General features: G+C 41.8%; 1 protein-coding gene across 1 annotated transcript; it reads right to left on the bottom strand.

Moving 5' to 3' along the window:
- Positions 1 to 1,061: 1,061 nt before the first annotated feature.
- Positions 1,062 to 5,238, bottom strand: LOC120573403 (H-2 class II histocompatibility antigen, E-S beta chain-like). Its single transcript, XM_039823122.1, has 6 exons — positions 5,169 to 5,238; positions 4,523 to 4,795; positions 3,749 to 3,962; positions 3,425 to 3,492; positions 2,092 to 2,205; positions 1,062 to 1,246 (listed from the first exon to the last, which is right to left on the bottom strand). The coding sequence occupies exons 1-6, from the start codon at positions 5,221 to 5,223 to the stop codon at positions 1,221 to 1,223; spliced, it is 750 nt and encodes a 249-aa protein (XP_039679056.1). The 5' UTR covers positions 5,224 to 5,238; the 3' UTR covers positions 1,062 to 1,220.
- Between the last annotated feature and the right edge of the window lie 9,894 nt (positions 5,239 to 15,132).

Here is a 15,132-nt window from a genome sequence, read left to right as displayed (position 1 = left end):
GTGCGCAAAAAAGTCAGAATTTTCATACGCAAAAACAATATTCTGATGAACACCTTGCGGCGCACAACGGTACGCACTCTTCTCTTTATAAATACGGACGTGCGTTACCTTATGTGGTCGTGCACGAGCCTCACGCTCCTCCCAAGGTCGGCCCATATTTGTCCTAATAAGGTCCATGTTAATCAATCAATGAATATTCATTCAATGGGGAAAAACACGATTCAGTGATTGTGAGATCGATGTGCTCCTAACAGAGGTAGAACATCCAAACTAAATCCTGTTTGGAAGCCGTAACCCTTGTGTAGTGTTCATATTGTTGTTACACAGACTTAATACTTAACAGATTTAGCTCAATTACCAATGATATACATCATTTATGGTTCATATTTGCCATTTACCCCTGTGAGATCACATTTATGATCAAATGATCATTTTCGTTTTTTGTGAGAAAGGAAATTCAATTATTAAAAAGGTAAAAAATAGAAACAAGATTTTGGATCATTATTGGTGCAAAACAGGTGAAAGTGCTTCAAATGTGACAATTTGGTAACTTGTATGGTAACTGTGTGGGAATAGCAGGTGCAGAAAAACAACATTCACACACAGACACCTACAATCAGACACGACCACATAAAGACGCGCACACACACACACACACACACACACACACACACACACACACACACACACACTGCAGAGGCAGGGGAGAGCAGCGCTGCACGGTGTGGGAGGAGCCCCTGCCTCTCCCCGTTGCTGCCGCCCCTCGCCGGGCACCGCGACCGGCTCTGGGTCGGTTTAGCAAGAACGGGATTGTTGGGTTCAGGAAAACATAAACTGGGTTAGGTTCGGAAAACGGGCATAGCATCGGAGTTCACTAAAACACAGTCTACAAAACCTCGGGAGCATTACGCACGATCACACGTGTGGTCAAAAGGTTGCGGAAAACTGGGAACATTTTTACGCATGGAAAGTCTTTATAAATCCCGACTATTGCGAGGAATGTTGCGACGACAAATTTCACCCTGCTTCACGCAACTTTTCTTGCGTAACAGGTTTTATAAATGAGGCCCCAGATCATCAGAGAATCAGGAGTTGAGGCGGTCCAGCAGATGGTCCAGGACCGACAGTCTGCTGTGCTGAAACACACGAAGCAGGTTGAAGCAGCTGCTGCTTTTTATTCCATCTGACAAACAGCTACAGGACCAGAACCAGGTCCAGAATCAGCTACTGGGAACCAGAATCCGTCCTGGATTAAAGAGAAGAGACAACACATCCAGACATTAGTCCTTCAAACTGAACTGGTCTGAAACTAAACAAAACAAAAAGGTTATTTTAGAGAAGAACTTTTAGAGACAGGTTTCAGAAGGACTAGTAAAGATAAACAGGGTTCAGACTCTGGACCTGGTCTGGAACTCCTCTGAGACTAGAACTATTGTGGTACTGGTCTAATGTTCTGTAAAGAGGTCTGAACTAGTCTACAGAGAACCCTGTTCTGACCTCAGGCCTTCCTCTTGTAGTAGATGGTCTAATGTTCTGTAAAGAGGTCTGAACTAGTCTACAGAGAGCCCTGTTCTGACCTCGGGCCTTCCTCTTGTAGTAGATGGTCTAATGTTCTGTAAAGAGGTCTGAACTAGTCTACAGAGAGCCCTGTTCTGACCTCAGGCCTTCCCTTGTAGTAATTCAATCTGTAAAGAGTGACTAGCTACAGAGATTCTGCCTCGGGCTTCCTCTGTAGTAGATGGTCTAATGTTCTGTAAAGAGGTCTGAACTACAGAGAGCCTGTTTCCTCGGGCTTCTCTTAGTAAGTAATGTTCTGTAAAGAGTCTGATCTACAGAGAGCCCTGTTCTGACCTCAGGCCTTCCTCTTGTAGTAGATGGTCTAATGTTCTGTAAAGAGGTCTGAACTAGTCTACAGAGAGCCCTGTTCTGACCTCGGGCCTTCCTCTTGTAGTAGATGGTCTAATGTTCTGTAAAGAGGTCTGAACTAGTCTACAGAGAGCCCTGTTCTGACCTCAGGCCTTCCTCTTGTAGTAGATGGTCTAATGTTCTGTAAAGAGGTCTGAACTAGTCTACAGAGAGCCCTGTTCTGACCTTGGGCCTTCCTCTTGTAGTAGATGAATCCAGCCAGAGATAAGACCAGACCCAGGATCAGTCCTGAGGCTCCGATGGCAATCTTGTTCCTCTCAGACTCAGGCATGGATGGGTCTGAGGACAGACAGGGAGAGAGAGACAGGTCAGGAGACAGACAGACAGGAAGGGAGAGAGAGAGACAGGTGAGGAGACAGACAGACAAGTAGCGACAGACAGGCCGTTTTTGAATTTGCCTACTACATACTGTAGACAACTGTAGTATGTAGTATGCAATACCTACTGCATACTGCGTTCATCTGCAATAAAATTATCTCACACCACTATTGCAAATGAAAAATATTAAAAACTTATTGAGCTCACATTTTTTGTTTGTTTACTTTATAATGTGCTCAAAATGTAAGAAACTTAAACTTAATTTCTTACATCTTTATGTGAAATTAGAAAATAAAACAAAACCCCAACTGAATGAACTGAAATATTAAATCTAATGTATGTGCATGTTATAATTAATTTACAAGACAGATATCTCTCTCCCCTGTCAGTCACTGTCCCTCGCCTCTGCCTGCTCTGTGGCCGGTGTGTGTGTGTGTGTGTGTGTGTGTGTGTGTGTGTGTGTGTGTGTGTGTGTGTGTGTGTGTGTGTGTGTGTGTGTGTGCCCGGTCAGCAAGATTGTTACATTACGCCCCGCAATCTCTTGTGGAACTTTAGAACTCAAAAAAAACACAGGTCTAAGTTAATCTTATAATGTATATGTGTTGGTTATTTAAACAAACGATAGGGAAATAAACGCCTCATGTCCACGAGTCTCTTGAGAGAGCTCCGTCCAGCTCTCAGCGGGGTCTGTGAAGGTGGACAGGTTGACCGGCAAGCCATCGACCTCGGCATGCATTACATACATTTTCTTAAAACTGCCCATATTTGAGCTCTACATAGTTGATTTCTGCATAACAAAGTGCTAGAAGTGAATTTAGTGATGATATAGCAGATTAATAATTTAAAGAGTTTCCAGTGGTTTGCCACAATGACAATCGGCAGTTGTTGCGGCGCTTTGCATTGTGGGATAGAGTAGGTGGGATATTGTGGTCCGAGGCATACTGGAGATTTTCTCTGAATCAGTATGACATCCGGGTATTTTTGGCATACTGCAGATTTTGCTTTTGTTTGCATATACAGCATACTACATGCTACATTTGGGCAAAATCTGTATGCACTGCCAGTATAGCATGCAGGTTTGAAAATGGCCACAGAGAGAGTCAGACAGGTAGAGAGACAGACAGGTAGAGAGAAAGACAGGTAGAGAGTCAGACAGGTAGAGAGAGAGACAGGTATTTACCCCAGTGAGTGATCAGAGGTTCTTTCAGGCTGGCGTGTTCCACCATACAGGAGATCTTCTCTCCAGACCTGCTGACACAAACCAGACATCAGAGATTCTGGTTCCTACTGACAATACTGGACCTGGACCTGGACCTGGACCAGAACCTGGACCTGGACCAGGACCAGAACCTGGACCTGGACCAGAACCAGAACCTGGGGTCTCATTTATAAAAATGTGCAGAATCCTCCCTTTGTCAACTCTGTGTTAGAAAAAAGGCTCTTGGACTTGGAACAAACTAGAGCTAACTGGCCCTGAAGCTAACAGGACCTGTAGGTGACTGACCTGGGCGTGTACTCCAGGTGAGAGTGGATCTGGTAGTACCAATCACTGTCTGCTTGCTCATCAGTGGAAGTGACATCCGAGGTGACTTGCTGTCCATCTCTGATCCACTTCACTCTGATGTGTTTGGGGTAGAAGTCGTAGACGCTGCAGACTAACGTGGCCGGATGTTTACCACCAGAGGGCTCCGTAGAGCTCAGTACAACGTGTGGCTTGACTGAGGTACACATTATGATGATTATTACTATATTACTATATCATTAAGCATACTTCACAAATACATGTGTTAACACTAGTAGTACTAAAGTAGCAACAGTATCAGTAATGCCAACTGCAGTATTATTTTCTGCTGTTGCACTTGTGTATCAGACTCACCTCCTGCTGAAACACAGCATTTCATTTCATCATGCTTTCTGATAACTGAATTACTAATTAATTAAAATAAGCTTATTTCATTTTGTATTACATATATATATATATACAGGCTTCAAAATTAACATTTTCATCTACCAGCCAAATGGCTAATGAATGTTCAAATATTACCAGCCATTCAATAGATTACCATTGGTTTTTTGGCTGGTGAGTGAAGCAAATCTACCAGCCACTTGCATATTTCACCAGCATTTGGCACCAGCAATTGGCTGGTAAACGGTGCTAATTTAGAACCCTGTATATATATATGTACTACAGACCCATATATCTAATGATATATTCTTATATGTATATGTTCTTTTAAATGATGTGATGTTTTTGCATGTTACAGAAACAAAAACTCACCTGATTTAGAGAGGACATGGTCGTAGGCAAAATCAATGTAGAATTTGCAGTACAACTCCTTTGTATTTCTCAGCCCAGCCATATATGAAGGGTTGTTGTTCCAGGCCTCAGCCTGTTTCAGACCAAACTCATTGTATCCAACAAACTTCCCCAAACTGCTGCTGAACCTGGCGAACTCCACCTTGTTGTAATATAATGACTGGATGAACTCGATGTCCTTCAGATCAGACGAGTTAAACTCACAACGGTTTGTCAAAAAATATATAAATCCATCTAAAGAAGAAAAAATCAGTTTGAACCTCAGTGATAAACCAATGTATTGATCAGAGTATTGATCATACCTGCTGTGTAGAGGCTGATGAAGTATTAACAGTATAAAGTGTGTATTGATCAGTGATCAGAGTATTGATCCTACCTGCTGTGTAGAGGCTGATGAAGTATAAACAGTATAAAGTGTGTAGTATTGATCAGTGATCAGAGTATTGATCCTACCTGCTGTGTAGAGGCTGATGAAGTATTAACAGTATAAAGTGTGTAGTATTGATCAGTGATCAGAGTATTGATCCTACCTGCTGTGTAGAGGCTGATGAAGTATAAACAGTATAAAGTGTGAAGTATTGATCAGTGATCAGAGTATTGATCCTACCTGCTGTGTGGAGGCTGATGAAGAGCAGGGAGACCCTGAGAAAGGATGAAGCCATGTTCCTCTGTTCTCTTAACAAACACTGACTCAGTCTCACTGAGAGCTGCTCTAAAAACCAGAGGACATGATCACATGACCTGCAGCATCCAATCCTATCCAACCATCACCTGTTACCTGGTAAACAACTCAGACTACAGGCTGCTGCTGGACCATAAACACACTGTCAGATTGGAAACTAAAGAAGTGCTGATCAAGTTTTTCATTATGAATCAGGCATGCAAACCCCTCACCTTCTGGATAAATTTGCTGTTTTGAATCCAAAATAGGTCAACTACGTGATTTGTGCAGACCTGATGAGAAAATATTTGAGGAGCCAGTGATGGGTATAAAAAAGGGTAGAGCAGCAGCTTGAGGGGCACATGGGAGAAGGAGAAGGCCAGAAGCAGATGGGAAAAGAATCATGGAGGAGAGCACACCAGGGAAGACGCTGAAGCACGACAGAGCATACGGAACTGGCGGAGAAGCAGACTGGAGATCGGACGAAGAGAAAAGAAAAGTAAAAGAACCTTAGAGGAGCCCTGAAGCTACAACGAAGGAAACACCAAGACCGACCGAGCGCGCAAAAGGTGGGGAACCTCTCCCCTCCCGCGCAAGTCCCTTTGGGGCGGTATGGGTGGTGGTAAATTGTATGAAGCGGTAGCAGTTTCTAAGGACGTTTTCCTGCCTTTAAGTTTCTGTTGCAGGTTATGTCCCAAGGAAGGTGACGCATGAAAAGGAGGCTGATTCCTGGCAGAGCCCTGTGGACATTTTTAAGCCGAGACTCCTGTTCCGTTGGACTGTTTTAACCTTATTTTAGTGGTTGTGTTTTTAGTTTTTAAATCTTTTTTTTAAGGAGGAATTTTTATTATTGTTTTATCCTTTTAAAATAAATGTGTTATTCCTTAACTTGTTTTTATTCATTGTTTTAAATAAACTGTTTTACTGCTCTTACCTGTTTTTAATCTTTTACCTTAGTTTTTGAATTACTGTAGTTTTAAAGAGGTCCAAGGCCTCAGTTCAAAAACCTAGGTGGCGTTGTTGGCCCCTTTTACACCATTTTTATATATTGGATATTTTATTCGCACCTTGCCTTACCTTGCACCTTAACAGGCTGTCTCAAAGCCCAGGAACATTGAATCCAAAATCAGGGTGAAAAGTTTGTCCAAAGAGAGGTACGGAGAGTTAGAAAATAATATATCTGTTTAACCTTAGACAGTGAGCTGGATTACCTTTACTCTTTTGTCCAAGTAAAGTATTTTTTATACCATATGATGCGTCAGGTATCATCCAGTAGAAACTATCTTAATTAAATTCCTGTTCATTTATTTGACCTGCTGCACTTTGGCTCAATAGACTGATATTATAAATGATGTATAATAGACGTTTGTTATGTTTAAGTGATTCTTTTGACCCAAGCTGCAGATCAGCTTGCCTTTGTCTCACAGAACGGTCTAATAATGTGAGAATGAAATGCTTTTCTTCAGAATAAGATTTTCATCCTTTGACATCTCTTGTGTACTTTTCAAAGTATGAGTGCTAAAGGTCCTTGTGGCACAAATTAATATTAAATGTACAGATTCAATGCTCTATATGTAATAGGTATTTATAAAATTAAATGTGAAATTTGGCGTGATCCCTATCCTGTCTTCTAGCCTAGCGGTAATAAATAGAAAATGAAGTAGTTCAACACAGGTAATCGCGTTTTTTACATTTCATGACTCAAATGTATGCTACACAAAAATGGGTTTATGGTTAAATTGCTTACAAGAACACAACATTGTTTACAAGAGCACAGATTCTACATAGATCTAGCCTCTTAATTTTGCTCTCAAAGTGCACCAGATTGATGCATTTAACTTTAAAATGTACAACATTTTCTTGCTCCCCCGGACCTCCTTTGAGGGTCGGGGTCCGCCGTATCCTTCTCACCTTTTTTTACCCCTGACCTGTTTAAATGCCTGATTAATGCGAGTCCTTTAAACCTTTTTGTAGCTTCAATAACGATTGAGGGTAACTGATATGACAGTGTCAGGCCAGCCCAAAGGAAGGACTCTGGAATGGAGGGCGCTTAATAATAATGGTAATAATATTTTCTCAGTTATACAGCACTTTTCAAGCATTAAGCACTAAGTGCTTTCCAGAGTAAAAGCTTTACAGTATATGAATCAGAAAGGAAGGACGCAGGAATCAGAAACCTATGTAAGCCCCCTTGCCCCCCATGACATAGGCTACAAAAATTAGAATAAGCAGCACTTCATAAAATAGTGAAAGTTAGAATGTAACAATAACAGAAACATGTATGGAAATGAATTTGAAAACACAAATGATCATACAAATCTAGCATAATTAAAATACCTAATGACAGTGAAATTCAAATACAACCATAAACATAGTTAAGTGTAGGCCATCTTGTAAAAATTAGTCGTAACTTGGCGTTTAAAAGCTGCAGTGGAGTAAGCTGATCTCACACTGGCCCTCATTTATGAAACAAATGAACGACAGAAAACAAGCATAAAACTGGCGTCAAGGTCATTTCCACGCAAAGCTCGGCATTTATCAATATGGACGTGAGCGGAGGCTACGATCAAATCTCACATCAAGTTTAAACTCGTGTACGCAAGTTTTGGAGTCAGTGTGGACTTGCAGTGCAGCATATAATCAGTTTAACAGGAGAAGGATAAGTTGGCAGATCTGGCTCTTTTAGAAGACCTCTATGTGCCGGTACAAAAGTGCACACGTACGCACACAGGCCACGGTGGAGCGCTCCATTTGATTGATTAAGAAAAAGTCTGCAACATTGTTTTGGCCTGTGGGGTTCTGCACAACATCGCACAGGAAAACACGGTGCCATAAATGTAGTGATGGAGCCAGCTGACCCGATGCCCAGAGAGCAGTGTCCAGCACAGCCCCAACTGGGGGCTATACCGAGGAGACAGGATATTATTCCTCGCTTTTAAAAGGTATAGTGTTACATTTGGCAGTGATACTCAATACAGGAAACATGACGATGCACAACATTTATATTTATTATCATTTCTCTTTTAAAGTCTATATAGATACACCATGTAGGCCTAAGACATGGCAATATAAGCCTGTATATTACTATTAGGACTGTAGCATATATATTTTAAGGATGTATAAATTACATGAACTTTAGCTGGAGTCCGATTTACCAGGACAACACTGTTGACTGCATCAGTGATCTCTTTCCATTCCGCATTCTTTCTACAGCCAGTACACACGTTAGTGTAAATGAACCGGAGATATCAGGGTTTCAATCTCCACCTCTGAAAAGTGCCACTTCTCAGCCAGATTACGTCTCGCCATGTTGTAAATTGTAGGGGCGAGGGCCCAAAACCGAGAATAAATAGGGGCGTGATATTTGAATTAAGATCGTTTCCAGCCACTGCATTTATCAATGTATGACCATTCTTACACTCTGATTGCTGTGATACGAACGTTTCATGAATCACAGGTGAAGCCTTTGCTTCCGTGAAGCCTCCCCCACTGCTCACTGAGTGAGCAGTGGGCAGGAGCAGAGAGAGAGAGAGCAGCAGAGCTTTGGCAGATAAAATGTGTGCAAAGTAGCACTACTTTGGACTGTTTTTGACTTTGAATAAACAAACGTCAATTCCCGAATTTAAGGACATTTCAGAATCCCACACATGAGCGTGATGTCACTTATAGGCAAGCTATTTATCTTATAAAGCCAGACGTATCTGTATATACAGTGTGTGTGTCCGTGTTTGGGGGGGGAAGGTTACCTGCACATCAGCGCCTCTGACTCTTTTTCTGCTATTGTATTAAATCGCTGTGAGCTGGCAGAACATAACGTAGCCTAATCTCTGAGATTATTCCTTCAGAGCGCTGTGCAATGCGAGCAAATCTCAGAGCTAAACCGGGCAGATAGCCTACATCAGATTTCATCAGACACACCCTGGGTCGGGTTAATTAAGTCGCCAAAATACCCCCCGCAAACTAAATCCCCTACTTTACCATTAACCGTCACGCCACTAAACCTGTATTTCATAATTCGTCAACAATCCGACACAAGACAACACCGTCTCTCTCTCTCTCTCTCTCTCTCTCTCTCTCTCTCTCTCTCTCGCACACGCGCGCACACACACACACACAGAGTTCGGTTGTGGTGGTTGATGAACGCAGATATGTGCTGTTTAGCTCTCATAACGGGCCGGGTGGGTAGCGTGCTGCCATGAGTCCATGACGCTAATGTCTGATTACATTTTAATTGTGATATTTTGTGATTACATTCTGATTCTGCAATGTTCTCTGTCAGGTAAATATAGAAGCACAATGTCTTTTCTCCATAGGCGCCGATTTATGTTTTCCTCTGTGAGGGCATGCCTTTTAAAAAAAAAAAAAGTAGTCAAAAAAAGTTTGCATTTCAGAACCTTAGGAAACTGACAGCGGCCGATACAAACACACGATAAACTCGATAATAAAGCCGTAAAGTTGGGGGGAAGCGTTTTCATCCTAGAGACGCTGTGATTGGTGGATAGGATATGGAGCAGGGGACAGACAGCAACATAGCCAATCACATTATGACAGATGCTCCACTTTGCACCAATTGCAATGTTTTTTTAATTTTAAATAAATGTAACCTACTGGCATTCTGGCACACGTGGGTGCTCAGTGAGTGCTCGGTATTTTGCTATTTTGCTTATCGGCGCCTATCTTATATACTGTCTATGGCGCCTATGTCTTCCTCTGATGCAGACGTAGCCTACACTAAGTCAATAGATAGTAGGCTATACAGTGGAGTTGCATATTAAGTGGTTCAGGGTCCTTCTGTAAGTCATTTTGGGGTCCACTTTGGTTTTGATAAATTCTACAAGCAGCAACACCACAGGCCAAGCCATCAGCCCGTTTTCAACGGGCACAGCACTAGTTGCTATTAAATTGTAGGAAGTTAGCTGCAAACCAGTCCTTGATATTGGATAAACAGGAATGCAGTATGGTTAACTATTTCTGTTCATGTGATTTAAATGAAAGATATAACTGAGTGTCATCAGCATAACAATGAAAGGAAATAATATATGATATGTCCAAGGGGTACATGTAGAGTGAAAATAAAATTGGTCCCAGAATTGATCCTTGGGTGACCAGGTTAGTTCAGGTGGTGGACGGGGCACATGTGTGGAGGTTTATATATATATATATATATATATATATATATATATATATATAACCTTTGGTTTAACGTGAATCAGTCCTCAGTAGTAGTCAGTACCCAAAACAGTACCAAATTCTGTAGACTTAAAACACTAAATTACTAAAAACAATTCCGTAGATCTTTTTTTCCATAATTCCAAAGGAGAGCTGGGGATATCATAGGGGGAGTTATATGTGCTCTAATATTATTTATCCTATCAATAAAGAAAGTAAGGAACTTTAGGTTATTAATGATATTGAATAAAGTACAAGGATTTCTTAGTTTGCAGAGATTAACATGCTCATCTGCAGCGTGATGTTAGGCATGTCAGTGGCAAAACAAGCATTTTTGTGAAGCTAAATACAAGCTGGACAATTGTCTATTAACTTACATTGTAGCTTGTTTCGCTGCTGTCGACTGCTGCATTAATGCTTAAAGGAATACGCCACTGTTTGTTGAAATAGTTCTTATCACGGTCTCCCCTGGCTGTAGATAGGTGGGCCAATGCATTTTTTGTCTCAGTGCAAGTAATTAGGTTGTTTTTTTGTCTTTTGTTGGCTCACTTTTACTCACAACATGCTAACCGGCAACATAGGACTCCATTCACTACGCTAAGTTAACTAGTGGCGCCACTGCCACTGCGTCGGCCCACCTATCTACAGCTAGGGGAGACCGTGATAAGCCCTATTTTAACAAACGGTGGCGTATTCCTTTAAGCAATAATGCAGCAGTCGGCAGCAGCTAAAAAAGATACAATGTAAGTTAATAGACAATTGTCCAGCATTAAACAAGGCACTTTTAACAGGTTATACATGTGACTCTTGGCTAGATGGTTTGATATATCTTAGATTGTGAGAGTTAGCACTGTTAATTAACAGCTTGCCTGGTCCTCGCCTTATCAGAGTTGATATTTTTTAGGGCTATCTATAGTGCTTGTACTTGTGATGCTGTGTGAGGCAGCAGAAGAGAGGTGGGGCCAGAGATATAGCACAATAGATGTGCCATGTAATCCTGATTTGCCAGTCCAGGATGAAACTACTTGGTGGCCATGTTATCTGGGTTACATTTTAGAATTGCTTTAATTGGAACCAATGGAGAATGTTGTCTTTATAATTCTTATAATTTTCTACCACACATCAATACTGGAAGTAATAAGCGTCAGACAACTGTGCCTGTCTAGGATGAACCAAAAAACAGAGACTTGGTTGGAATTTTGATTATTAAGGTTCAAGAGAACAAATCATGTGTTCAATCATGAAGATAATCTCCTAATTTTGCATTCATATTACAGGTAATAATTTGATTTTTTCAATTTTGCCTTAACTTAGTGGTGTCAGTAGGTGGTACTCTGACTATGATCAATATAAGTGTGTTGTATCTCCAGGCCTGGACTCTTAATGTGGAATTTGGAACTTGGAATTGAAGTTACAGCTTCCTGTTTTATGGTGAAAAAAAAAAACTGGCCGCCTCACCCCGGCCACACCGTTCTCAATACAACAGCTTTCCAATTAAACATTGTGATGTTCCTTAAGATGTGAGCTATGCATCAAAGGCACTTTATTCCAACACTGGCATTCATTTGTGGTGCTATGAAGCCTGTTGTCCACACCCGAGCCCATTCAGTACAGAACTTTAGAATTTTACTCCAGGTCTGACAAGAGCAAATTCTTCTGAATTTTTGAGCATCCTACTGGCCCTTAAACAGGATGGTCTTGTTCAGTTTGTTCGTCAGACTCTGGCCATGTATTGTAAGGTTGAACAGGTTTGTGATGTGGTGTCGCTGCAGTGTAAAGTATTTTTCAACAAGCGCCTCCATCAAAGTGAAGCCATGACTGTCAATGCCATTTTAGCTTTCCAGGAGGTGCTCTCCAAGGGCAAATATGTATTGGGAACCCAGGATTTCCTTTACAGCAAGGAGAACTGTTAAATGATGGTACATCTTTCTTACAGGGTGAGTACTCATCCTCCTGATGGCCTTCTCTGTTGTGGTGTTGACTGCCACAGATCCAGAGGATGGGATCACCAGCCCTCCTCTATTCTTTTTACGTATGAAGCTAAATGATTCATCATACTGTGGGGCCTCTGCTGTCATTAAGGCCTCTCGGAAGATGTCATAGGCTGAAGAGGGCTCACCTTCCTCACAACCCAGCCAGTGATGTATGTTGCAAAGCTCTGGATTACCTCTCAAAACTCAGTGGGTAGGTTGGAGTGCTTGATGTTAACAAAGCTTCTATTTGGCTAGAATGTGTCACAGTCACTGACAGCTGCTACACTAAGCAGTTCCATAGTTGTTGCTCCATCCTCCTGGGAATACAATTGATTGTTTGTTTCATCATTTTGCACATATCTTATTTGAACACCATATTTTTGGAATAATATTTGTCTTTACAAACCTGCTCTACGTGTGGCGTTGAAGAAATGCTCAAGATGGTCCTGGCAGAACTTGTATGTCAAGATATACTTTAGCTGTTGAAGCAGTTCAGGGACCATCAAGAGCATTGTGTCACCGGCAATTTCCACTGGATGCGGAACGTCGACGGAGGTTATTAAAATTATTTACATTAAAGTCAGTGTGTGTATTTCCACAGACTGCGGAACGTCTGTGTCCCGACTGCGTCCCAGTTCCGTCAGTCCGCAGCAGATACGCAGAACTTCTATTTTTGAGGGACGACGGAGAGCTCTGCAGCAATTCAGCACACGGCAGATAGTGCGGGACAGGAAGTCTAGCACAGAAACAAATTAAATATCCGGTTAATTTTCAAAATAAAATACACCGTGCTCACGGCGGATCATATTTCCCTGCACTACACCTTAGAAACACAGCACAGAGTCGTTTCCCCTCTACTCCTCTGGATGGAAACAAACTGTTGTTGGTTTTGTGGTTCTATTCTACCTGAATTCGCTGTCAGTCATGGCCGCAGCCGTTCCGCAACAAATCCGGACCCGGTGGGTATTGACGGACGGTGGAGCACGCAGCAGACACGCAGCGGAGCCGGTCCGCAGCTGTTACACATCCAGTCCGGTCAGTGTTCACAACGAAACCCACTACAGTCATTTTCCTAAACAAATACACACATACAAACACACATACAGCCACACACCCAAATTAGAGTTGGTTGAATTAGACATATAACATCCTCAGAACTTAATTATACTTTAATTTATGGTCAATGCTGATGGAAGCTGCATAAAAAATAAATCTGAATATTAAGAAATAAATGTATTATCTATGAGCAGCTACACCCCAGCTGAGTGCACATTCAAAGATTAATGGCATGGCCATCCATAGTTATGGCCCACACACAGATATTGCAGTCACTGTGCGTGTAGAATTTGTGTCACAAGTTGGGCCTGTACCGAGGTAGTAGGACAAAGGTGACTTCCAGTACCCCTTTTAGGCCGACAACCATCATGACCTGAGGTCTCATTTATAAACGTGGCGTACGCACAAAACAGTGCTGAAAACGTGCGTACGCCACTTCCCACGCAAAGGTTGCGATTTATAAAAAAACAAACTTGACGGGAGAATGTGCGGTCCTCCACGCAAACTCTGACCCATGCGAACGCACATTTTGGAGACAAAATAGGAACTGGCGATGCAGATGGTGAGGTGGTGAACTGAAGTCAGACTGCAGAAAGTACCTGTGGGAATAAGGGTTAGGCTACTCTTTACTCTCTCTCTGTGTTATTTGCGCTTGTACTGAGTGATAATTGTTCCATAAACACCTCCAACTCAAATCTTAAATAAAAACTCATTCTTAATATTTAATCAGCGCTGTCTCGCCGTCACATTGTCCGCTACGGAGCGCAGGAGGAGGAGATGGCCCGACTGCATGGAATACAGGATAGCATCAAATACCATTAGATAACTGCACAACACAGTGTAAATAACTAAATATCCAACTGAAATATCTGTCTTTAAAACTGTGCATATATCATCAAATGTCAAAGTCTGGAAATACAGCAGTTAAGCTCTCGCGCAATCGTTACGCTCTATGTCCTCGTTATTGGTCTAAACTTTAATACTGTTTATAAGAAAACCTGCATAAAGAAAAGTGTGTTTACCTATTACATTTCGATTTCAAATTGTATCTCGGGGTGGGGGATACCACTAGTTGTTGCTGTGATGGCAAGGTATTAACAATCACAAATTGTTGTAGACTAAACATATAAATCCTGCGGTGAACCCGTGCATCATGCTGCATGATGGCCCTGCTGGAGGACTGGAATGGAAGAATCAGGAGAAAAAGAGACTTCAGGGACCATGACGATGACTGGCTCATATGCCGATTTAAATTCCCTAATATAGCTGTAATAGTAATATAGCGGCGCTCTTGGATCTATGTACTGAATTGGGTCCAGTAGAGAGGGCAACGCGCCGGAACTGTGCCATCCCAGTCCAAATACAGGCAGACAGGCAGACAGCTAAGTGTTTTTTTTAATAAATATTATATATAATCTTCAACTTCATCACTAAGGCTTGTTTGGATATAATATATAGTTCTGTTAAATCTTATTATATACGTCTGATATATCGAAGCTGTCCCCGAGTACCGTAATGCCTGCTGTTTTGAAAGATTTTATTAATAAAGGTAGTCTGTAGATCCGGTTTCCCTACACTATGCGACAACAGGCCGAAATTATAATTCAATTGGCAGCAATTCCCGAGAGTCTGAGAGTTTTTTTTTTGTTTGTTTGTTTTCTCCGCCAGTCGTCATGATTCGGCATGTTTCGGTGTAACGAAGAACAACTGCC

This window comes from Perca fluviatilis, chromosome 14, assembly GCF_010015445.1.
Source record: "Perca fluviatilis chromosome 14, GENO_Pfluv_1.0, whole genome shotgun sequence".
Lineage (NCBI taxonomy): Eukaryota > Metazoa > Chordata > Actinopteri > Perciformes > Percidae > Perca > Perca fluviatilis.
This window is presented reverse-complemented; position numbering and strand designations above follow the sequence as displayed.